Raw genomic sequence first — 25,388 nt, 5'->3', positions numbered from 1 at the left:
GTGGAATCGCGTGTTTGAGCTTCTTAATCATCACAGCAACACATCAGAACCATTTTTGAAACCGTTCCCTTTCAGGAAGGTTTCAGACCATTTAATTAACGCATAGAAATCCTTAAATACTTCATCCATCACGGTGAGCAGTTAGTCTCTCTTCTCACCACACAAACACTCATCCTTGCATCACTTTGTGGTTCTGCCGTCTGCTCAAGAGAATCTAACCCAGTAGACAAACTGGGAATAAGTCGATGCGACTTTAAGGAAAGAGATTACGGTTTGTTCACCAAAGAATAGAAATAGAATGGACATAAAATGTTCAATGTGATGGACTCTCTCAGGATCGCTTAATCCCTTTCAAGTCCGTCTTAAAACAATGATGCGTCCATATGTACTTTGAAAGAGTCCAGAGAGACAAAGAGGAATTTCGTACTAAAACCACTGCAGCTCGAGGCCGACGTGGCCTCGTATAAGCAAAAAAATAAATACCACACATGGTGGAAAAGAGGTGAAGAAGTCGACAGATGAGGAAAAAAACAAAACAGGAAACTAAACATCAAAATATTTCAACATTGCACATTTAAAGCTAATTCACTACAAATCATAAGCATTTAAATAGATTTGAAGCCCTTTGTTTGAGTTTATTTAATTTTATTACAAACTTGCAGACAGTTGAGTTATATTTAATTTGTCATGGTGAACAATTCGACCTATTTTTACCTTATAGCAGACGTCCTTTAAAAGACTTTTCCTGCATCACATTCAGGTCTCAAAATCCCAGTCGACAAGTTTGCCATTTTTGAAAAGGGTTATCTGACCTAAGAGAGAAAAGACACGATGCCGCACTTCACAATGACTTTCTATAAGGTGAACATCAGTTTAGAAACGCATAGCATGCTTTGTTAAATGGTCGGCAATGAAGTCAAGTATAAAGGATTTCAAGTTAGTGGCATTAACTCTTGAAAACAACCCGTATGGGGAAAAATAAAATAAAAGTTTCCTTCTGTTTGGGTCTTGCCGTCTGGAGGTCTTTTGATCTTCTAGCATGTTTGACATATACAGTACGAGCACATGAATCACATGCACAGTTATTGCAGGTTTTAACGTTGGCCGCCAGGTTGTTGTTTTTTTGCCGGCATCACGAGTAGTTGTCCGGCAGTTTAAATTATATTTGACGGCCAAAATGTCCCTGTTTTACAAAAAAGAAAAAGCCACATAAATAAATTCATTCATAGCATATTATACAGCCTAATGTTGTGTTTGTTGGACAACTTTGATATAAACTCATATTATACAAATGTTTAGTTCTGCCTCCACTGAGATTGTATACATTTTGACAAATTCAGTGACTACCTCATCACGGTCCGATAGTTGATGTTTTTTAATATTCAAAGCTTCTATTGAAGTTTTTCAAATGAAATTTACGTACCAAATATTTTTTATGTTTTTTTGGACCAAAGTGAAAATGTTTTTTAAAGGCTTAACTCCAACAAATATGGATATTTCGATTAATAAAAATATACTGACTAAAAATATACCGATATATATCTTTTGGGGTTTTTAGACTGACGAGACAGTTACAGAGACCACACAACACTATTTTGAATTTGACAAATGTTGAATTCGGACCCACCAGCCGATTATTTGTTTCATTATTATTTTTTATGTCAAATGTAGGTTATTAAAACATGTCAGGCAGTTGTTCTAAATGGCCAGAATCCTGGAATATTAACGGGAATATTGGCCTTAAAAAAGTTCACAAAATGTATTTTTAAATCGAGCGTAAACCCTGAGATATTATATTGTCTTAGATGCAACGCATTGATTTTAACGCGAGACAAGCAAAGAAAGCAGCAGGAGAGAGGAAGGAAGACAGGGGAGCACGGGGAGATTTAGGATGGCAGATTTTCTAAGTCTTAAGCTCTCCGCCCCCTGTGGGGACCAGAGTTAACTCTCCGTCTTCCACCCCGCTGCCTGTCGGTTCAAGAGACGGCGCTCTAACATCTGCACGTGCTGAGACTGCCAATACATCAGCTCTCATCTTCCAGTCACGGTGACGGATAACGCTCAGAGACCGGGTCAGGGGTTAACACGTCCACAGCAGGAATCTCATATCGTTGCCCGATCAAACGTTCTCTCCCAGGTCTCAGCTGTGTGTGTGTGTGTGTGTGTGTGTGTGTCGTTACCATCAGTCCTACAGACCACCGCATGCATTTGGCTTCATACGTTCGTCTGACTGAAATTACATTTGTTTTGCTTTTTCTATTTTTGGCAGAGATGGCGGTCAGTCCACTTTGATTTTTTTCCAAGAATTTCTTTGCATTTTTTAAATTTATTTTTATCCCGTTTTACCCCATGTACTGCAGACAACAGCCTGTGTCCAAATGGCTTGATGCTTCAATGAACATCAGCTATTTAAAGTAGCTCAGTATTTAAAAACTATGATGCTTGACTAAAAGATAGTACAACTTTACAATTTTCTTGTATGATTTACAGAATCTAATAACAATAATAATAATTAAAGATGAAGAAGAAGTCGTCTTATCTGTACTTTAGCCTTTTGACCCGACACTAAGGTATTTCTAATCAAAAGGTCGCTTTCTCTAAAGCTCACACAGATGCATTGTGGGTGCCATATCTTCAAAATCTGCTCTGTGTCGAAGCAGTGATGTTACAGCAAATATTTGGCTTTTGACTGCTGATGTAAAGCAGCTGTTTTGACGTTACCCGTGAGGGTGCGGACGGACACTCAGCGGGCTTCAAAGAAAGCAGTGGACCATGGAAGTCCGTGTGAAGCAAAATGATGCAACGCAATGACGGGAGGCATTTGAGGGTTGTTTCTGAGTGGACTTTGTCACGTGAAAGATTAGAAATCAGCACTAAAATATTATTTTATTGAGGAAGCGCTCAGAGAATTATCTCCAGATAAAAGAAAGTAAATGGAGTGCACTGAAATGACCCTCGGACAAGCACTGAACTGTACATCGTTAATTCACAAAGCTCCGATAGAAGTCGAGAGATGCGTGATTCTGTAATGTATGATTAAGCGTAATAAAAAAAAAAGTTAGAGGCTGAAAGAAAAGTCTTAATTGAACAACCCTTGCAAGAATCGGCATCAGTAAGAGTAGTCTTTTAAAATCAATGATCAATTGTTCAGCGATAAAACAGCAGCTTTCATTTATAAATTGCCCGCAGTTGTTTTCTAGAAAACTAGTTTGACTGTGTGAAGCTCATAATGGTGTCGTTCCTTCTCCATCGAACTACAGGAAAAGGTGAAAAGGACACACTTTAACATCAATAACCGATGCTTGTTTCCAGCTGGTTTCTTGATACCGACGCAACCTTTAGCTTCTCCATGAGACGCATCAGGCTTTCAACTAACTTCCAAGTCATTATTAGACGCTCAGAGCTAACTGACCGTAGCATCGCGAGAAAGTCTGCGTAGGTTGGTTGGGAGTGGAGGATGGACGAGTCAAAACAAACAGACTTTCACCCAGGAGACCGCCGTTCATGTCCCGTGTGAAACCAAGTCAACGGTGGCTTATTTTACCTTAGTTTTGTTCCGTAAGTTACATACTTTGGCAACGCCAGTTCCTAAGCCTGAACCAGTACTTTTGTTGAGTTAGTAAACCGCCAAAAAACTTAGTTAACCTACGTTGGAAATTTAAAAGGGATATATATGCATGTAACAAGCAGAATCTGTTCATTTCCCGTGAACACACAAAATTCCTTTTGACATTGACAATGACATTCTTTGGACATCTCTTTACAACCGAGTGTCTCCACAAAGAATCACACAAAAGCACTCTTTTAAGTCTTTTGTTTACCAGAGATGTGCTCAAAGGTTTCTTTGAAATAAGTTAATCAGCATGAAAAAAGCGTAAAAGAATGACAAACTGAGACCCAAACGACCGGTTATTCACCTAAGCGACAAAGAGGGTGGCAGGGATAGTGCAGCGTGTGCCATGGGTGTCGATTAAATTACATTTGAAGTTGCATTGCTCCACAACGAGACCAGTATCGACACACATAGGAAATCAAGGATCAGGCAGCTGAAAAAGGGCTGGAAAAAAGGTCACGGTTGTGGTTTTGGGGCATACTATGTACGAGACAGACTAAATGTAGGTGCGACCATAATTCATCAAAAGGTCACCACTCGATGCGGTTATCCGTAGCGCCGAACACGTGCCAGAGGAACAAGTCGGACTCTTATTCTGCTCTACAAAAGTTAATGTCAGTCATTGTGCTCACACAGGGAGGGGCGGCAGTGTTGTTTGGTGATTTCCAGCTGATACACAAACACAAAAGACCGCTGTGTCCGGTGTCGAACACCCTCCCAGTCCTCATTCATCCCTCAGGCCGAGTTCCTGTCAAAGCAAGCACCCCTCCAAAATAAAAAAAGACGCATGCTTTCTGTAGCTTCTTTAGCATCAGCCGCTCGTCTAACCTGAAACACAAGAAGCCTCTGTGCTTTCACGATACATATATTAAACGCCAGACTCTCATGATCTTCAGAGGATTTCCAGAGAGCAGAAAACTCCCATGAGAGGAACAACGTCGGTCGCCCGTTCTAAGTCTTATTCATACACGCAGCACATTCCCGGGGTGTTTTGCAAAACTGGTATAATAAAGCAAACATTCAGCATTCCTGCAGTACGTGTGCGGCTTTAACTCGCACTAATTCCTGCGTAAAGCCCGAAGTGACTTCGCTTCTCCACATCAACACCTTCCCCCCCGCGCCAAATAATGTACTGCTGGTCTGGAGCGAGCGCTGGAACCAGCAGAAGCCAGACGCTGCCCGGCAGTCGGATTTATGACGCTCATGCTGGCCTTCACACTTTCATCTTTATCTCACTTACGAACACACCTGTTCACCGACACATGAGTGCAATATCTTATCGAAGACAACCCTTGAGTGATGTGGTGAGTTCTTGGCGTCTTGAAAAAGAGTTATTATTGGTTTGTTTGCCGACGGTATGATCTTTCAAACTGGCTGTAGTTACACTTGACTTTTGCAACTTTTGTCAAAAAAAAGATCTGAATATAACTGGTGTGCTGTGTTCTATTCATCACAATCCTCTCTGTTGTACCAATAACCCAGATGTTCTACATGTCCCTCGGGCTGTTAACCTCACTTCCCCACATTTGGTTAAATCTGCCATCACGCGCTATTCCTTCGCTTTTATCTCCTACGTCACCGCCTTTCATTTTCAATTTATGTTCCCCTCCAACCGTTGCAAAGTTGTTGTAGGTTTTTATTCCTCTCCTGGGGGGGGAAATATCTTTAAATATCCAGCACACAAGATTAAAAATATTTGGAGAACAAATGTGTTCAAAAGTGTCGGCGAGAGGGTGAAAAGCAGAGCGAGGGAAGAAGAGGTGAGGATGGAGAAGAAGGGGAGATGACAGTATTTTATTGCTCTTGATACATGTGTGACCACTTTTAACACACTCAGGTTTCGTTTCGTATTAAAATTTCCCACAAATTTGTGCCATTGACGTGCAGCAAACGATGATCTTCGAGGGGACGGAGAGACAGAAATTGGGGGTTCTGTTGTTTATTAGCCCCGTCTACTTTTATTTCACCTCCTCTGTCCGAGTACGAGAGTTAAACTTAGGTTACAACGGGCAGCGCCGCTGCAATAAACCCTTATAAGGATGCAGAACCTCGTGGGATCAGCAAGAGGCATTCACAGACCAAATATTGTTGCACTGGTACACTTGGCTTTTTTTTTTTTTTTTACTTCCAGCCTCAGCTGAAAACTCAACAGTGGTTCTTTTGGTATAAACAAGCCCAACATTGTCTCCGTTATAACAAGGCTTTTAAAAAAATGTGGCATTTCGGCTGCGTCTGATGAAGTCACGGCTCCATTAACTCAATCAAGGATGACTTTGTGTACAAAGGCTTTTATTGAGTCGTCTACTGGGGAAAGAATAAAATCCACACAGTACACTTCTGTGAATCCTTAAAGTCTTTCTGTCTAATATCATCTCTCGGCCATCGGCTCGGCTTTACATCTTTCTTTTATTATTGATAGAGCGAGATACTGGCACAAACACGACCGTGAGATGAAAGAGTTGAATAAACACAGGACTGTGATGAAGTCACCGCGCTGTAAGCACAACGGCTGAAACTGATAAACGGCTTCGTTTTCGACAGTCTAAACAAAACGCGCTTGAGGCTCTCCACCCTGCAGACTCACCAGATTTGTTCTTTATGTAAAGTACATTTCTAAATAAAAGGGCTGCACTTTTCTCTTCTTTTGGTGCTTTAGAGATGATTTAGTGTAAAGTACAGCTCGGGCCGAACTGAGACGTAGCGTTTGTTTCGATCCGCCAGATGCAGCAGAGGGGTGGAGTCATTGGATAATACAGTGTTAAGATAAGAGCGGTCATTAGATATACTTTGCAGATCAACCAGTTTTGTTGCGTTAAAAAACTTTTATCTTGAACACCATCTTTTTTTATTTTAGTTTTTTGATTTTACTGCATTTTTCTTACTTAATTGTTTTTTTTTTATGTTGTAATTTTTTTATATATTTGTGATAACATTTGAACTAAATGTATCTAACTTTTATCGTAATTCTATTTTATTAGTATTACTTTTTATTTATATTTATTCTTCCATTTTAGTACATATGACACCAATACTTACAAAAAAAGCAAACGATATGGGAAAAGAAATTAAAAGAAATGTGCACCACACATGGATCCTCTGTTGTCACCCTGACTAATACAAAAGAGTCAGGAAATAAATCACGTGTCGATTTCTCGTCGGCAGACGGCTCTTTGAAAACAATAAATCAACATCAGACGATTTGCTCGCTCGGTCACATTATATTTAGGAGAGGCTGCCGTTGGTTTCATTACCATCGTGTGCAACACACACACACACCGACCGCATCGTGTAACGCCACACACACACACACACAGAGGACTTTAAGACAGAAGCACTCAGGGAATGTTGCCAACACGTACCACCCAGGAAGTGACTTCAATAAAGCGTCTGCTGCTCGTTTAAGTACTTGAATAGCTGACGGGTCATAAGACCACGTACTCCTTTAGGTCCTTAGTTTTGACCTGTGCTCTGCAGGCCGTTAACACGAGAGCACGCTCGACTTCTCCACAGCTTCGCTTGCACCGTGTCCATAAAGAAATCAAATTAGATACAAGCAACACTAATTAAATGTTTAAAATATACAAGAATCTATTGTACACGCAGACAGGACTGGGAGGGTTGTATTAAAATATGTATTCTGATATCATCGCTCATTACATGTTAAGAAATGTAGTAAGCAGCCAAATCAAGTGTGACAATATTAAAGTAACTTGATTACTTAATGATGAAGTAGTCGTAGTAGTAGTCTTCCTCCTTTTGAGTTTTTAGCGACAGCAGAGAAAACATGTGGGCAGAATTTAGAGTGCTGGTTTGTTTTGTTGAGTACGGAAATTAAAAGGTGAATCTACGTCTCGGGCTGCAAACATTAAAGTTGTGCACATTTAAATGTGGGGGGGACGACCTCGTTGAGCTGTTCACACTCGACATGTATTCCACAGCTGGAATCCACAGATTGAGAAGATATCACGGATGGCGGCGTTTACATGCACGAATGAGGCAAGCATCTATGCTTTCGGTTTTATGTTTTTTATGCAGGTGTGAACAGACTTTTACCCGATTACAATGCCCACTTCTTCACAGGATTATCAACAAGCTGATATGAAATGCAGAACTTTTTGAGCAATTCAGCAGGATTTGATGTTAGTGGTACACGCATGGCATTTATTTTGATTACGACTCCATCGGCAGTTTGATTGTGAACTTAAAATTAGCAACAACAAAAAAAACTAACGTACGTCACCCTCTGAGGTTGCATTCTGCGGTCCCAGAGAATGCAGCTGACATTTAGGTATTACATGTCTGTCTTTGTCTTTTTTATGACGCACGCATACAGGTATTTGTATTGGTGTAAGTATTTGCTCGTGTGAAACGAAACTCAAAAAACGGAGACCGAAGCTGTAAAACAACGCCGCCCCTGGCCTACTTTCATGTTTGTGTCCTGAGGAGCAACAAGAAACCGCATTGTTAAAGATAAGATAAGAGAAACTTTATTAGTCCCACAGCGGGGGCATTGTGCAGGATTACAGCAGCAGAGTGGACGCTGCAACAAGAGACATCGGTAGACAACAAAACAAGGAAATAAAAATAGATTAAAGGTGACAGAGAGAGGATTAATGCTATGTAGAAACTGACTCCTCCACTGTGGGTTTAATGTTTGTGTACAGCACAGAAAGAAACACAAACAAACAGGAAGGTGAACTCGAGAGCAGACTCGTAACAACCCAAAGTCTGGTCTGTGTGAAACTAGACTCTGAATAAAAAGCAGTAAAGGTTTGATATCCATCTGTTGTTTGTCGTGTGTGCTTCCTCGGTGGTACACTGCCCGGTCTGGTCTGGCCGGAAAGTCCCTCAGCGAACAGGTCTGTTATCAGTGACTGGGATCGAGGAGGCCCACTGGTGCGTTACCTGTCGTAAAACATTTACCCGCTGCTTCTATTAACCGCTAATGAGGAGAACGAGTAAATCACACACACACACACACACACACAGTGAGTTGGATCATTAGAGTAGTGAAATACATCTCGCATTTTATATGTCGGGCAATTAGAGTTCCAGAGTGGCTTAAAATGAGTGAAACAGGAGGGGAAAGGTGCAAAAAGAACATTATTTTGCATTATAGGAGTATGATAGAAAAGCATCAATGGGATGCTAAATCAGAAGTGCTAAATATGCTAAGAAGCCTTCAGCTGTGATTTGTGGCGTCGTCACTCTGGAGCTGTTGCCCATTTTTTCCCGTACTCTTAAACAAAACTCCTTCCGTTTTACGAGGCCTGAGAAGAAGAACTGCACATTCCTTCTTCCTCCAAATTTACGAACCGATCTGGCTTCAAACAAAGTCTGAGTTACTAATTAATCATCGAGCCAGCGCCAAGGAGCAACATTAGCCATCAGACGCACAAACACGCAGGTATTTCCTCTCAATCTTTAGTGTTTCTGCACTACACTCCCCCCCAAAAAAAAAGACATTTTCACGCACACTAAATCTGGACACACACACACTGCCGGTCCAGGCCTGTCAGGGTCGAGCAGCATATTAAAGTATTGGGTTGCAGCTCCTGCTAATCTGCAGAAGAAACGCTCCTTCATGTGCATACTTGTCCCTCTTTTCCTCTCAATCCTCTCTTTCAGTCCTCCTGTCCACTCCGACTCTCCTCTCTGTTTCCCGAAACCTTTTTTTCCTTCACTTTTAATCCTCATTCCTCCTCTTCTCTCGTTTCCTCATAATTGTCCGTCATCTTTCGCTCTCTGGGAGTTTTTTTTCCCACCAACTTCTGACTTTTGGCGCTGCATTCTGAAGTCAAAACGGCAAGAAAAAGATATTTTAAAGTTTGGACACAAAAGGCAAAATACTAATAATTTTGACGTACAATCCTTTGATTTAAATTGTTTTGTTTCATTTATATAGTTCTCAGAAAAGAAAACAAGTTTTGCACCAAAAAGATGCACATATAAGCTTACACATAGAGACATAAATGTGCATCGACGTGGAGATAAATAAAGCAAGATTCAAATAGAAAGAAGTTTAAACAATTAAAAGCCAGAGAATAAAAGTGTCTCAGCTCTTCTTGCATATTGTGCAGTACCAAGACAGAGTTGCATTGTGGGAGGTGTAGGATCTGGTGTTTTTTGGAGCTCGGCCCACGAGGACTAAAAGTCAGGTCATCACAGCCTCTGCTGGGTTCAACTTTTATGAATTAGTCTCTTTAAAGTCTCCTGGAGTGCAGCTTTAGAGCTGCAACACCTGCTGTGACATCTGTACTCTGGAGAGGAGGCTGTACATGTGGACGAGACGAGCCAACAAGGATTTACTCACAGCAACCTCTCATTTACCCCCTCATGTCTCTGTTATTTATGCTTTTTTTTACGTTTGGCTGCAGACAAAGTGTGAGGAAATCGGACTATTTCTGTCCGTCTGTTCTAAACAGGGAGACAGAGGAGAGTTCAGGGTTCATTGGTTGTTGGTGTTTTTGCAGCTGGAGAGGTTTTGAAGACTCATGGCTTTACAGGCTGTCATAAGCCCTTAGAGAGAGACACACACACACACACACACACACATAAAGGTCACGCTGGCAGTGAACTTGTCCCATCACAGGCTGCAGGACGATACCCTGGAAACAAAAAGCAGCCCACTTAACGAGGCTCTTTCAGAGTAAAACCAAGACGAAAACACATAAATATGACTTAATCCCAATGTGCTCTCTGCCACAAGGAAGTGACCCTCTAGCGAGGTCAGTCTTACAGTATTTATTGTTTAAAAAAAAAACGTTCATCACAAAGCATTTCAGTGAGTTCGAGACGGTTAGAGAGTTGAAATCCGACTCATCGGATCCATGTGAGAAGCCTCGCTGCTGCGTTCTGAACTAGCTGGAGGCGAAAGAGTGACTTTCTACTTGATGCCAGAGAGGAGGGAGGGATGTCAGCAGTCCGTCAAACCGCAAACAAACATTCTGGAGAGCAAGAAGTGTCGGAGAAACACGTTTCAGGGGCGCCTAAGTCACCAGAGGTCATGTTGGTGCCCCTCAGGCATGCATGCCATGCGGTGACCCTTTAACCCATATTCTCTCTTTAAAAGAGACATCCCCTTAAACAAAAGGTGAATGTGATAAAAACTAGAAGTTGCCTGCAGAGCTGCTACTTATATAACCGCTGGAGTGAGATATCTGGCTCACTTTACAGAATATATGCCCAGGGAGCCGTCTGGGTTGTCCCAGAAGCCACGGCAGCATCTAAAGAAGACAGATTTACGACGACTCCTGCTCCTTTGTTGCAGCCGAATGCTGCTCACGGCAACCGAGAGAAATACTAACGACGTGGCTCCACAAAAAAACAACACATGGCGCTGGAATCCACTTGATTGAGGGACAGAAAAATTGAGAAAAAGTTCAATTTGCTGTAGATTGTTTTTCAAAGGTTGACGCTTCCTGTTCTTTAGTTTCATGCCGTTTCTGCACGCTTTCCTTCCTCCGAATGTATACAAGACGACTCGATAAGAAAACCACTAGAAAGTGGTACCGTTGTATTTTTGTTTCATGTATTCTGTCTCTCTGATGTTTATAATGTATTTTTTTTATCTCCCAACTGTAATGTCTGTAGGATGTTTTATTCTAAGCGTGGTGCAGATGTGTGCAGAATTACTGCCAAAGCTGAATTCCCCCCTTGGGGACAATAAAGTATCTTAATATATCTCATGCTACTGTCAAATACAGAGAAGAAGAATGTATAGAGATCCTTTCTCACGATCACAACCAAATTATCTTGTTACATGGTTATCCTGACATATCAATGAATATTTTGACATGAGAAAACAAGTCTTTTTCTATTTTCTTATAGAAATAAATGTTAAATTACTCTCTCTGTAAATATATGAAAGGTTTTGCTTTCATGGATCTTTATGGTACAAATAACCTCTTTCTTATAGCGAGGATCAGCTGGTATAATCAAAACATTCGTGTCTTTCCGTGTAAATTTCGTGAACGAAAACTAAATATGTTCGTCAATGACTAAATCAACATGCGATATCGTTGCAGTTTAACAAACAAAAACATTTTCCAAAATCTCTTTGTTTTCATTGGCAATGAAGAGGAAATGTAATATTAGATTTTTATATTTTAAAGTAGCAGTTTTGTTCAATATTTTGGCTAAAGTTGTTGCTAATGTTCAATATAATCTGACGACTAAAAGAAGAAAGACATGTTTTCATTGACTAAAGCCACACTAAAATTACTTCTAGTTTTTTTGAGTAAGTAAACTAAATCTTGACTAAAAAAACAACAACATGAGGTCGACGAAATGTTGTTAAAAAAAACAAACTAGCAGGAACATTTGACGACGGACAACGACTAAATTAGGAAAAACAAAATCGGACAAATTTAACTCTAGTTTCATTTACATCACGCTGTCGTCATCAACAAACTGAAGCCTTCATCGTCTGGGATTATCTCATGATGTCAGTAACTGACCTTTCAATTAAAGTACAGAATAATGACTTCAAGCTGGAATCATCCCAACAAGCCAAGAAGTTAAACGCTGCTACCAAATGTATCTCACTTGAACCACCTGTGGAGCCAAGAATGTACCGTTTCTAGCGAGTTACACCTGATTACAGCCGTGTGTTTAGGTCTACGTTGTTTCTGGTGTTTTGAATATGAAAAATTAAGACTTAATTGGGCACAGCCAGAGTTTTATCTGTACTTGGTTGCACCATGTTGAGTTATTTTGTTTCCACGTCTCCATGGACGTCTCCTGCTGGAAATAAATTCTCAAATCGTCTCATTCATTTACCCTAATCTAGTGTCTTTAAGATTCATTTCAAGCAGGTTTTTTACAACTTTTACTGCGAGCGTGTTAATATCTGACCGCATATGATGCAAACGTGCGAGTAAGAAAACACTGTAAGTGGAGGATAACTCCGCGTGACGGCGGTGTTCACCTCTAAATGTACGGCCAGTCAGAAGCCTCTCAGGAGGCCGTAGAAAGCTTCCACCGCTGTGCAGAACATGAATTATGCACGAAGCCTCGGCGGAGTTCACTCTTTAGCCATCCCACAGTTTCCCATGTGAGCGTTTAAGCTTCTACAAGACAGCAGACGGGAACTCCTATGGAAAACATGTCGCCCCGAAACACAGGCCTGAGAGCGCTCAAGCGGCTTTTTTTACATTTCTTTTTACTTTTCTTGTTCGACCACAGCCACATCCCCTTAAAGTAAAGAGGGTATACACTGCATTCACACACACACACACACACACACGCCAAACCCCAAACCCCAAACCCCAGAGCCATCACCTCCAATTAGCCACGCTGCGTCGAGCGTTCAGTTTGGGGAGAAAACGGGCTCGCTGCCAAGCGCAACACCACGGTTAGAGCTGGATGACCGTTTTAAAAAACACCGGTGGAATTCATCATATTCAAGGTTTTGTGGCTTTTCAGCACATTAATCAGGGAGATTTATACCACAGGGTGGATAGTGCCTTGCTTAGGGGACTTCAGACAGCCCACATGACCAGTAACAGGTGATTAAACCTGTGACCTTTTGCTCGGAAGTCGGTCGGACGCGGGCGAAAAGGTAGAAATTCTTATAACTGAAAATACATTCAAAGGAGCGACTGAGGTTTGATTTACAAAGTGAGAAAGACAAAAACAAGGTCAACAGAAAGCGCTCATATGTGTGTGTGTGTGTGTGTGTGTGTGTGTCCCCGTCTCCATCTGGTGAAGATGAAACGGAGTTGAAATGTCGATGTATTGCTGTTGGCAAGAAAAGAGGGAGAGGTCTAATATTGTGGTTAATTACTGTGCTGATGAAAGGAGGAGGAGGAAGACGTGGCCCGTCTTCTAACTTCAAACCAGACTTAATCAGAACCTTGTTTGGAGAGCGATATGGCACATTCAGACAGCAAAAAACACCACAAGGGCCTTCACAGTACTACCATATACACTAAAGTGACAGAGTGGTGTTGACAGATGCTGTTTTCCCACAATGCAATGCATGAGAGAGAGGGAGGAGCTAGTTATCTGTGAAGATTTTTATTTACAGTAAAAGCAGAATTAAGACGCCATGAGGAACTTTACGTAACATGGAAGTTATGATATAAATATTGTCTCCTCTAACTATAAGATAGAAAACATAAGAAACAGATTTATTAGCGCTTCATATCTGCTTCTCCATCGTATAACTCTACAGCTGCTCTGTCCTCTCAGCACATATAAGATATCTACAGGGTTGTGTGTTTTTTATCCAAATCAACAGGTGGTCAAAGTGACTCGAGTTAAGAACAGAATAAACCTCAGCCAGTGTTTACACAGCAGAGAAACCATCGCAGGTTAATAATTAACTCCACGCTCGTTTGTTCTCCTCTCACATCGCTGCTGGTTTTCTTTCAGGTGACGGAGAACATCATCTCCAAACAAACCTTCATAGGTGAGGAACTCGCTCTCTCTCACACACACCACAATCCAACAACCGCCATTTTTATTCTAACACTTTCCTCCCCCCCCCCAGAGGCCAGAACCATGCCTCGCCCCTTCAACACCTCGGGGTCAAAGTTCATGACCTCGGTGGCCCAGAGGCCGTCGGCCCACTTGACCCTCAGAGACAGCAGCTCTCAAGGTGAGGCCGTGTTTCTCTAACAGGTGGAATGAAGAGTGAAAAGGGGATTATCACGGCCGTCATATTTTTATTGCCCGTTTGTGTTATTGAGGTGTCGAGGTCAGAGGTTCATTAGGTCTGTGGCTGCTGGAGTGCAGCTCTTTCTATTGTGTGCTCAGCAATGAAAGCACAAATCCAAATAAGAACAAAGACTTTCATATATTTCTATTTAAATGCTGGACGGAGACGCGCTACAGCATGCTGCTTTATAAGAGCGAGAGACACACAATATATATAGTAACACTTATACGAGCTATTTAGACTGCGTCATTCCTCTTTTATCTGCGTATGTCACTTCCTGTTCTCCATCCTGGAGTAAAATGTACTTCAGCTGATTCTGTGCGGTGTATCGGACGTTTAACAGATATTTCTGTCGTCGCACAAGAATAATGGAGCGTATGCGTGTTGTAAAGTTGGAATGTGGTTTTCGTGTGTGTGTGTGTGTGTGTGTGTGTGTGTTCAGACATTTGTGTTGCTGCATCTGAGACTGGCGTGCAAGCTGAAGGGTGTTGACAATCTGGCAGAGGCCGACTGATGTTATTTCCAATGAGTTGACAAAGGGCAAAAATGGTGTCGCGTGTGTGTGTGTGTGTGTGTGTGTGCGTGCGTGCGTGCGTGCGTGCGTGCGTGTAGGGAAGAAGGAAGAGAGGCTGAGGTTCACACACACACACACACACACACAAAGTAGAGAGACAGGAAATGATGCAAACATGCACAGGAGGAGAGATGCTTGTTGAAATATGTAAAGCCCGATGCAGACGAGCTGGTCTCTATGTATAAATATATATATATTTTCCTCACCAGCAGGGTTCCCTCCCTACCCGATCCCCACGCCGGGTCTCCACCAGTCCTGTCGCCACGTAGTCCGCACGTGGGCCAATCAGAGCTTCGGAGCTCACCTGCACAACATGACGCTGTCCAATGGGAAGCTGCGAGTGCCTCAGGACGGGCGGTACTACCTGTACTCACAGGTGAGCAGTTTACTTCAGAGGAAAACCTCCGTTTGTTCTTGCTTCTATGGCGATATGGAGCAAACTTCTTCCTCTTTCTTGCCAACTACTTGTTTGATATTTGCAATTCAGCTCAAATGACAAACGAGAAGGAGAAAGAAAAGCTATAAATCCACATTTTGGTAATCCTCACACATTTATGGAACATTTTTAGGATTAATAAATCAGATAATGGTGTTTTTTTTTGATGCATGCCTCTACAAAACGAGTGGAACAACCCTAATATCTATTATATCTCCCTGCTCGGCTGTCTCCTGCCTCCAGGTGTATTTCCGTTATCCGTCCCCAGCAGCCAGTGACGGAGACCAGCGCAGCGTCAGCCACCAGCTGGTGCAGTGCGTCTACAAGAAAACCTCCTACCCGAGTCCCATACAGGTACGTGAGCCCCACCATCATTCTCAGTGCTGTCGAGTGGTTCGCAAACATCCGTCTTACCTTTTCAACCGTCCCCCTTTTTTTGCATCCAGCTCCTGAAGGGGGTGGGAACGAAGTGCTGGGCTCCGGACGCCGAGTACGCCCTGCACTCCGTCTACCAGGGGGGGCTGTTCGAGCTGAGGGCCGGCGACGAGCTCTTCGTCTCCGTCTCCTCCCCGACCATGGTCAACGCCGACGACTCCTCCAGCTACTTCGGCGCCTTCCGCCTGGACCTCTGAGAGGAAGGGATGGGAAGAATTACTTTTAAAAAAGGAGCAGATGGATAAATGGGACGGGGGCCTTTTGAATATCCGAGTGTCATTTAAGGCAGAGCTGTGGGATCTTGGATTCCTCAGTTTGCTTGGACGGATATAATGAAGGACGGAAGGATTTTTTGGGGGTTTGGAGGCTTCGCTTGAGTGAAAGGAATTCCTTACTCTCCGCTGAGCACAAACCTAACTGCCGAGAGCAAGATATACAAAGATACATGTGCAACCACGTGAAAAATAAATGTGAGGGTATTCTTTCTGTCCCGTCTTGGGGGAAGGAAAATTACGCTTTTTGGATGTCCACAAGAAAAAAAAAACACACTAGAAACCTTATAATCGCTCAAAAACATGAGGCCACCCTGCTGCCTGTTTCCCCCCAAAACAACACATGAATCTCAGTATCTCTCGCACGTCAGCGAAGCAGTCGGGAACCCCTCGGATTTGGATTCAAGACCGAAGAATGTACACATACCACACAAAAGAAAGTGAAATGATCAAACCAAAGCAACAAAAGTGGAATACACTTTTTTTTTTTTTTTAAAGCGTGCCATCAGAGCGCTGTACATATGAATGGCTGAGACTTTTAGACAATGAACTGTGGTGATTTTGAAAGTAATTCTTATGTATTTTACATTGACTGGACTTAAAACCACTTGGATTTTGCCGAGGACTTTATACAACACTAGATCTGTGGGTCACATGCAGAGACTGTCTTTAAGAGGATAGGGATTGCTTCGTCTGGATACAGTAATGAGACTGTTGAATAAAAAGGCACTCTGTGTTGCTTCTCACAAACGAGTCTGCAAGCAAGAGGAGGAATGAAAACCAGGAGGAGGCAGAAATCTTGTAAAAAGGACAATAAGAATGAGGGCGGTGTGCAGCCCGACCGGCCTGTGGTGTTGATCTCTCTTCCGTTTCTTTCACTTCACAATCTCTCTCTTTTCTCGTAAAGAATGTTTAATATCTCGTCTTTCTGGTTCGACTCTGTGAAGCTGCACTCGGTTTATATTTGAAGGGTCAGTCGAGCAACCGAGCAGAGACAAAACAGAGCGGGAACAAGATGACGGCTCACAAACACAACAACACGGACGCCAAGGTTCAGATGGTTTAGAGCCGCTTCACATTAAAAACACTCACTGAAGCGTCACTAGACGCATCAAACAAGAATCACTTTTGCACCAAATTTTGCCGAATCTTCTGTCCTGCAAATCACTGATTAATGAAAGATGTCACACAACATTAAAACAAAGGTCCTCAGAAATACAAAAACATCTGGACACCAAAAGAGAGACGAGAAAATTGAGCAGACTTGCATCGTTTTAGCAGATAAAACATTAAAAGAAAACTCTTGCAACTTTCTTGCCAAGATTTTTAATGGAGGACAGGGGACAGTTAGCTTAGCACAAAGACTGGAAGGAGAGGGAAACACCTAGCCTGGCTCGCTGTTTCCACTCTTTGTGCTAAGCTAAGCATCAATTTGGTACCAAAGTTAACCTTTAACTTCTTTGCAAGACGGCAAACAAAACTCCTCCGTTAATATGCAACTACCAGCCACGTATCGTTCTAGTTAACCCCATTAAAAGTGAGCTGCCAACAAGAAAACAAAGAGTAAATTGGTGACGCAGCAGCAGAACTGGCAACACGGACACATTCATGGGAACACGCGCAGACATTCTGCACCATTGTGACACTGAAACACAACACACACACACACACACACACACACACACACACACACACACACACCATAGAAACCAGTTCAGCAAGCAAACAGGAAGAAAAGGTGAATTTAAGGAAAAAGGCACCGAGCGGATTTACTAACAAGACACAGACGCACAGAAAGAAAGATTTGGATGGAGCGAGAGAGGATATTCACAGACATAAACCATGCGCTGACCAGCGCCGACTGGACCCCTACACGCTGTTTTTATCTGGCAACACACATACACACACACACACCACCTCCAGACTCGTCTGTGCTCCGCAGACATACACATGCCGTGTCACATTGTAAAGACACACACTCATTTATCCACACTGCCATCTGGTAGTTGTCAGTGATCAGTCGGCGGCATGCAGGGAGAGTGTGTGTGTGTGTGTGTGCGCACCCATGTTTGTTCAAAGGGCTCAGACAATTCATAAAACTAAACACACACATTGTGTAGCTTTGTTTTCCCTGAGAGAGAGAGAGAGAGAGAGAGTTCACACATACCTGTGTGTATTTACTCTATGCCGGGTTACCGTATACTGTGGTTTGTTTCATAGCACACACACACACACACACACTCTTTATTTTTCTGTGCAAAGCACAAAATTGGAGGCAAATTTCATTTAGTTTGATTGCTGTTTTTAGCTGCTATCTTTTGTTCTTTTTTCTGCCGGGTGTGGAGCACCTGCTCACGTTTGGGTTTCTCTCCGTCAGACGTAAACCTGGGCCTCGGGTCGGTTTATTATCCGGGGTGAACTTCAACAATCACTTTTCTTCCTTGCACTCCGACCGGCACCAACAGATCACTGAAAACAATGTCGAGCGATGGCGATAATGCAACGTGTACACACACACACACACACACACACACTCTGATTACAGCGGCGTAAAAGCCCCTTCGGGCCATCTGGGAAAACGTCTGCATTGAATGTGTGCTTGTACTGGACGGTTCTGTAGCTGTGAACATGTGTAGCACGTTTGTTGCTGAGAAAATAAAACAAATATTTGAACCTTGAATGTGTACGTGGGCTTTTACAGCGTGGAGAGCAAGTTTCCTGAGAAAATCAAAGTCATAAAGAACTATTGTTTCAAAGGCATTTTAACGACTAGATCTCAACAGTTATAACCTTCACACAGTCACATTTAAATGCTTTACAAATGTAATCTAGGTCACAGGATTAAATTACTAAATACATGTGCAAGAGGAAAAAGCAGAACACATTTGGATTGTTTTTGGGAATTTATTTTCGGGTCTTTGCTTTTTTTTGTTAGATCGTAGTTGATTTGTTTTAAAGGAGCAGTGTGTGGGATTTAGTGACATCTAGAGGTGAGGCGGCAGATTGCAACCAGCTGAACACCCCTCTGTTCACTACGGTGCCTTCAGGTAATGTAGAAACACTGAAGTGTCTCTTAATCTAGACTTCTAGGTCAATGCTCACCAGGATCGTCTGCTGCTGACTCCTGACCTTTCACCTGTGCAGCAGCGCGCCAACGAGACCAGAGAATACCTCCAGAGATCAATGAAGCGTCCCACTGCTGTGAAGAAGTCGACGGTAATTCAGCTGGAATTTACTCCACAGATCCCTTTGTTCACGCTTCTTTGCAGGCAGCACAACATCATGACTCGCTGCTCAGTTTATTAAAGTCTCTCCGAGTTGAACTGTTTTTCATTTGCAGAACCCCGCAGAGTGAGCTCCGTCACCAGCTCTGTCACTGTCACTTCACTTTGGGTTAGATGAAGAAGAAGCCCGCTGTGTTAGTTCCACGCTCTTAATCTTAAACACATTAATTGTCGGGGACATGTCATCCCAAATCTGCTCTATAATTGATGACATGTAAACCAAACACTAAAATAAGTTTGAATAGGGAAACTTTTTATTGTTTTGTCTCTGACTCTCAGTTTCGAGGTTTAACGTTGTTCACATCCATATTAGGTGATCGGTGTTTTTATGCTCTTGCCATGTTACCCACAGACTGTCTATAAGAAGTGGACGTAGTCATCGTGTAGTCACCCGTTGCTTTGTGGACTGATGTTTTGAAGCCTTGAGTTCGGCGATTTTCGCCATCGCCATCTTGGATTACAGCCGCCATGTTTTTCCACAACCAAAAAACAGAAGTTACCATATTTGGACTGTAGAGGTGTGACTGTCAATCACAGTAGCCCCGCCCTAAAGCAACCCCTGCTTTATGGTCTATTTGACTCTAAATGGACCATAATGTACTAAATGAACATCATGCTGTATTGAAGAAGACTTGAAACTAGAGATTGAGACCATAAACTCATGTTTACAATGTTTACTGAGGTAATAAATCAAGAGAGAAGTAGAGTCATTTTCTCATAGACTTCTATACAATTTTACTTATTTTTGCAACTGAATGATTATGCAAATTTAGAAACGAAACACCGGAGGGCTTACTAACAAAACGAACTGAAGAACCAAGACGACAACGAGTGAAACCGGTAAAACAGCATAAACCAACCTCCACAACGCCGAGGAGAGATTGTAATTAACTGTGAACTGAAATCTAGTTGTCATGGTTTACTTTATTGCCTTTATTCAAGCCCTGTAAAGAACAAAGTCAAGTATTCATAAATGCATTATAAAGAATGATGATTTGTAAGACTTGGCAAAACCTGACAACAAAAAACAAGACCAGAGAGCCCGTCAAACGAACATTTATTTACTAGAATGACTCCATTATGTTTACATTACCGTGTTAGATTTCAGTCTACGAAGATCTGGGGACTCTGTAAACAAAAAGCTGAGCTCAACTTAAATTTTGAGACTTTAACGTCACTCACTGTTGTTTTTCAGATTCAGTGTGCTGGAGTTCAGAGAAAAAACAACCTGCACTGAAGTCTCCGATTCCCATGAAACCCACGACCTTTCCCTCTGCTCACCAACAGAACATTCACGTAGACATGGTGATCATATCAGATTTGGGAGAAAAGTGCAGCTCAAACTTATACTTCTCAAAGGAATACAGCTTATTAGCCAATTAAAATCAGATCAGCTGGACAGAACTGCTTATTGGAGTGTCACTTCATATAATATATAGGTATATATATATTTGAGTTAGGGAGAGTGTGTGTGTGTGTGTTGACATTTGAAACTAACAGTTAGCGGTCTGCTGTGAATCCAATACGAGACCACAGCCCAATACTGTTTAACTTGGCAGTTGTGTTTGTTATTGAATAGCTCCCATGTTCCATATTTATGCAAAGAAATCTGTGGGTGTTATTAATTCGGTCTTGTGTTTGGCTCTGCACAAAAGTGCTTTTCCATTTCTAAAGGTTCGTAGCGTTAGAAAACTGCCAGGCGGCCAGCCGCACGCATCGTCCATCATTTGTCCTCCATCAGTGGTGGGGGGGGGGGGAGATACCGGAGCAGTTACTGTGAATCACGCAGTGTAAATCAGCACTGAGACCAGCTTCCAGCTCCGCTCTGAGCTCCCATCCGTGAGACCCATGCTGTGTTCATATTTATAAAAGTGTTGCGGCTTGCTGAACATAACTTCCAAAGGAAATCCATCACAAGCCATGTTCCGAGTTTTTAAATCGTCCAAAAGCAACAGTTTCTTTTGCTTGGAGAGTGAAAAACAAAACCAAGCCACCGCTGGTTACTGGCGATACAAACGGAGCAGATCATCGTCTATAATAGTGTTGAAAAGGTTCCCTGTGGACTTGTTTACATTCACTGGTTCCCACCTAAATGAATTGTGTATCTTTGAAGACTAGTAACATAGAAACATTTGTAAAGTCAATTTTTAGACAGTTTAAATAGTTTACACCCATGTTCGCTGGCTAGCATCCCTCTTCTGTCTTGCTTCCTTTGGTGCACTGCTACATTTCTTTGTCATGTTAGCGCCACCGACTGTTGACCGACCGATTGTGCATCGCGTCCCCTCTGTATGTGGTACCACTCTTAAAAACATTGCCAAAGCTCCCACACTCCGTTGAAGAAACCAGTCATTTTACCCCAAAAACCACGAGGGCTGCTGGTCCACCGCTGCCTCTGTTGGTTAGTCTCTTTGGTGAATCCGAACTAACCGAAGTCGCACAATGATGCAAACAAACACACTGATGGAGGCAGCGGTTGACCAGCAACCGTTAAATCTTTCTTTTTTCCCCCCAATGGTATCTGGTAGCTTTGGCGAGAGCGTAGACGGATACATCGGCTTCAGTTCCCCGTTGGAAACGTCCGTCTCACGGCAAAGTAAACCGGTAGAAAATATTCTTAAAAATCATTATTTATTTTATTTATAATCTAATTAAAGATCCTGCTTCCACTTTGCACTTTAGCTCATTTTCATTGGCTCCTCCCCGCGCATCTGAACCAATGAGATTAGTTCTGCTAAAGAAACATCTGTGGCTCATAAAATGTAGGATTGCTAAATAAACAAACACTAATTGAGTCAGAAATCCTCCCTCAGTTGTTACTGGTCCACAATATTGGAAAATATGCTGCGATGTCCTGCGGCTGGCATCGAGATGGACGAACGAATCCACTCATCGCGACCAGACTACAATGTGTTCCTGTTGCCGAGGTTTGTACACGAGCATGGCTAAACGAAAAACTATGTTTCTAGCTCTATAATTACATTTGGCTAAATTATTAAGTGTGGCCGCCAAAGACGGAAAATGTAATCCAGACCACCAGCCCTCCAGAATCCTTTCTATTTCAGAGTACATTTGAGAAGAAATATAAAACACAATTTAAACAAACTATACTGTGAGTACAACTCATAAACATACCCCGTGACGAGGTGAGGACAGGCAGAGTTATCCACACTTCAGAGGAATGAGATCGGGATCTCATACGAATACAAATCATAGCCCACGTGTACACAATGAGTAAGAACATGTGTTTTACTGTACCACAGTTTATATTCAAAGCTTCAGAGCGTTGCTCAAACACAAAACGAGTACGTAGAACTGCTCATTTCAGCCGCCTACATGTTCTCAGCCGTTCCAGGGGTTTGATCGAGCAACTTCGTGCTTCCAAATCCACCTTAAAATTCACACTAAATTCTTTGGAAGGTACTTTGTACATTTTTATATGAATGTACAGTAGATATTGTTCAATACAAATCTTGTCCTGTCCTCAGAAAAAAGGTGCCGAATATGATAATGGGAGCATTTGTATTTTCTTGCAGCCAACGGCGCTAACAGCGCAAATGATGGTAACAGTGCTGACGGAGCTAACAGCGTTTAGCTCTCACTTCCACTATATCCTTACACAGATAACAGCTGGTTGCTGCCATATTAATGCTCTGCATGAACCTTTAAACACATCATTTGAGGAACGTAAAGTTCTTCTGATGCCTCGAGTGCCTTTTTAAATAAAGTGCCTTGAAAGTCAGTGCCGAGTAATTTATTGTTGACTGAATTAAACTTAAAATAAACACTTGCATTACATGTTTCAGTGGGAGCTCAATTTATAAGCAGTTAAGTTGTGACTGAACCAGATTTAAACATTTCGGTTTCATTTGCTTCGGAATTAATTAAACTTAATACTAAATGTTGGCATTTGTCTTTTTTTATTATATCTATAATTATGAATATTATTGCAGCACATTCCAAGTACATTTACCCAAATACTGTATTTAAGTTTGTCTGGCAGCTTTAGTTACTTTAAAGATTACAGTTCTGTCCAGTGAAAACCACGTATCTCCAGATGTGTTGATTTAGATATTGAGAAAATCCTCCTACGTCTTCAGCTAAATAAACTCTTGTCAGCTACAAACACATGATGATCTTATAGAATATGATGCGGTGATGTGGATTAAACGAGCCAACAGTATGTGAAGGAGTTAAATGAAGGATGTGTACTCTTAGTGGAGTATTTTAACAGTGTGGTATTAGTACTTTTACTCCAGTAAAGGGTCTGAGCCGCTGTGATCGACTACAGACGCTGTCTCAACTTAAATTCTGGCCCCACACTCGCACCAACACGTGTACATTATGTGTGTTACTATACCTACAGTAACTCCCCACAGCCAGTAGAATAACTAATGTGTTTTAAATCAATTTGCCCGGTTCAAAGGTAAATCCAGGACCGAAGCTCACCTTTTAAGGAATTGTATTACCTGGGGACATCCAGTATTTTGGGGATAATTGCAGAGACTGTCGGTAATGTTGACCCCACCGTGTCTTTAATTGTCGAGTTGAAATACCGGCACAAATTGCCGACCATAATGTTGTCAAGACGGAGGGCTCCTGATGATACTGTGCAAACATTGCTCGCCGGCTCAACTTGGCTTTTGGCAGATTTCTTCCTGTGAAACACGAATATGCACGAGTGAAATTAACGAAGGAATGTTTCCTTTTGCTTTGCAAAAACTCACAACTGCTGCTGCGCCTCAACGTGGAGAACAATGAAGACGGAGTTCAATCAAAGAAAAAATAAATAAATTTAATCTCAGAGGATAACATTCTGCCCATTTGGTTCCTATTTTTTGGGATGACTTTGGAAGCAGATCATGTCTCTGAAATGTGTTGTGAATGCTTTGTCGGAGGTCTATTTGGACACGCTGGGTCGACGCGGTATCGAGCCCTCGTGCGATTTCATGTATCGTTCCGCCATTTTCGCTGCCGGCTTTGTGATGAAAGATGAATTTCTGCTGCATAGTTGGCGGATTTTTTGCAGAAAAATCCTGATATTGTGATAAATCTTCTAGTGTATTGAATTAGTTTGTGTATAATTGCGTACAATGACCTGCATGATGATTTTGTTCGGACTTTTTTTTTTTTCAATATTTTACATGTCTGGGCCATTTTTCATATTATTTGATGAAAAGTCCATTTGGAACCTCGGTACCGGTACTCGAAGCCCAAATGGGCTTCCCTCGGGCTAAAGAGGTTCTAACACCATAAATATCCACTACAAATTAAACCTTTGAGCCACTGGCTGTTTTTTCTGCTTTTAACCCTTCATTTACAGGCTGATGAAATAGCCAATATAGGTATTAGTTGCCTTATTATATTTGGATATGTTAAGGAATGTTAAGCTGCACAGAGACCGCGATAGTCTCAAATATTCTCAATGTTCAAGGAAACCAGTATTTTTTTTGACGAGTAGATCGGTGAGATCAGGACGGGACAACATGGACCATAAAACCACAACAAGGAGCTGGAACTGAATACCAGCGGATCCTCAGTGGGACCAGCAGCACGACAATCTCATGGAGTTCTATTTGCCGCGCTGCAACATAAACACCGGCGACCCAGAGGCCTGTTTAAATAACACACGACCGTGCCAAGGTCCTCATTCTTCCACAGACTTTACCCGCTGATGTAATGGAGTTTGAAGTAAAGAATTTATGCTGCTGTCAGATTTATCTTTTTGATTGATGGACAGAAAAATAGAGCGTTTCCCTTCTAATGGATCTTTACAGCAATCAGTGTTTTAAAACGCCAAAGTGTTGATCTACAAGTGCTGTCAAACGTTTATTTATTAATATATGAACTTTTCTGTAAATGTGCCAGCGTTGGGCCAAATATTTCCAACAGTTGCCAGATATAGAATCAGCCATCTGTAGAAGATTCACTGTGATACTTCAGTCTGTGAACAAGGTGTGTGAAAGTGAACAGCTTCGGATGTATTGCCTTTGTTAGATTTAGTTTTTAAATCTAAAAATAACTTAACTCTCTAAACAGCAGGGTGTTTTTCCTTCATGAGTTATTGCTTTCATTCAAACTGTCCATCAAAGAGGCAGCTCAGGCCTTCTG

The 25,388-nt window shown here is 42.0% G+C and overlaps 1 protein-coding gene across 2 annotated transcripts in view; it reads left to right on the top strand.

Annotated features, from left to right (window-relative positions):
• tnfsf10l (TNF superfamily member 10, like) overlaps positions 1-18,673 on the top strand; it is a 48,477-nt gene extending 29,804 nt beyond the window's left edge. Inside the window, exons 3-7 of one of the 2 annotated variants that reach the window (XM_031850752.1) lie at positions 13,991-14,027; positions 14,109-14,216; positions 15,063-15,226; positions 15,530-15,640; positions 15,733-18,673. In XM_031850752.1, coding sequence (XP_031706612.1) covers positions 13,991-14,027; positions 14,109-14,216; positions 15,063-15,226; positions 15,530-15,640; positions 15,733-15,918 — 606 coding nt within the window. In that variant the 3' untranslated portion in view covers positions 15,919-18,673. Of the gene's footprint in view, positions 1-13,990; positions 14,028-14,108; positions 14,217-15,059; positions 15,227-15,529; positions 15,641-15,732 lie in introns of both variants that reach the window. The other variant, XM_031850751.1, reaches the window with a different exon arrangement.
• Positions 18,674-25,388: the final 6,715 nt, after the last annotated feature.

This window comes from Anarrhichthys ocellatus, unplaced genomic scaffold (genome assembly GCF_004355925.1).
Source record: "Anarrhichthys ocellatus isolate YVR2014 unplaced genomic scaffold, GSC_Weel_1.0 scaffold11, whole genome shotgun sequence".
Lineage (NCBI taxonomy): Eukaryota > Metazoa > Chordata > Actinopteri > Perciformes > Anarhichadidae > Anarrhichthys > Anarrhichthys ocellatus.
This window is presented reverse-complemented; position numbering and strand designations above follow the sequence as displayed.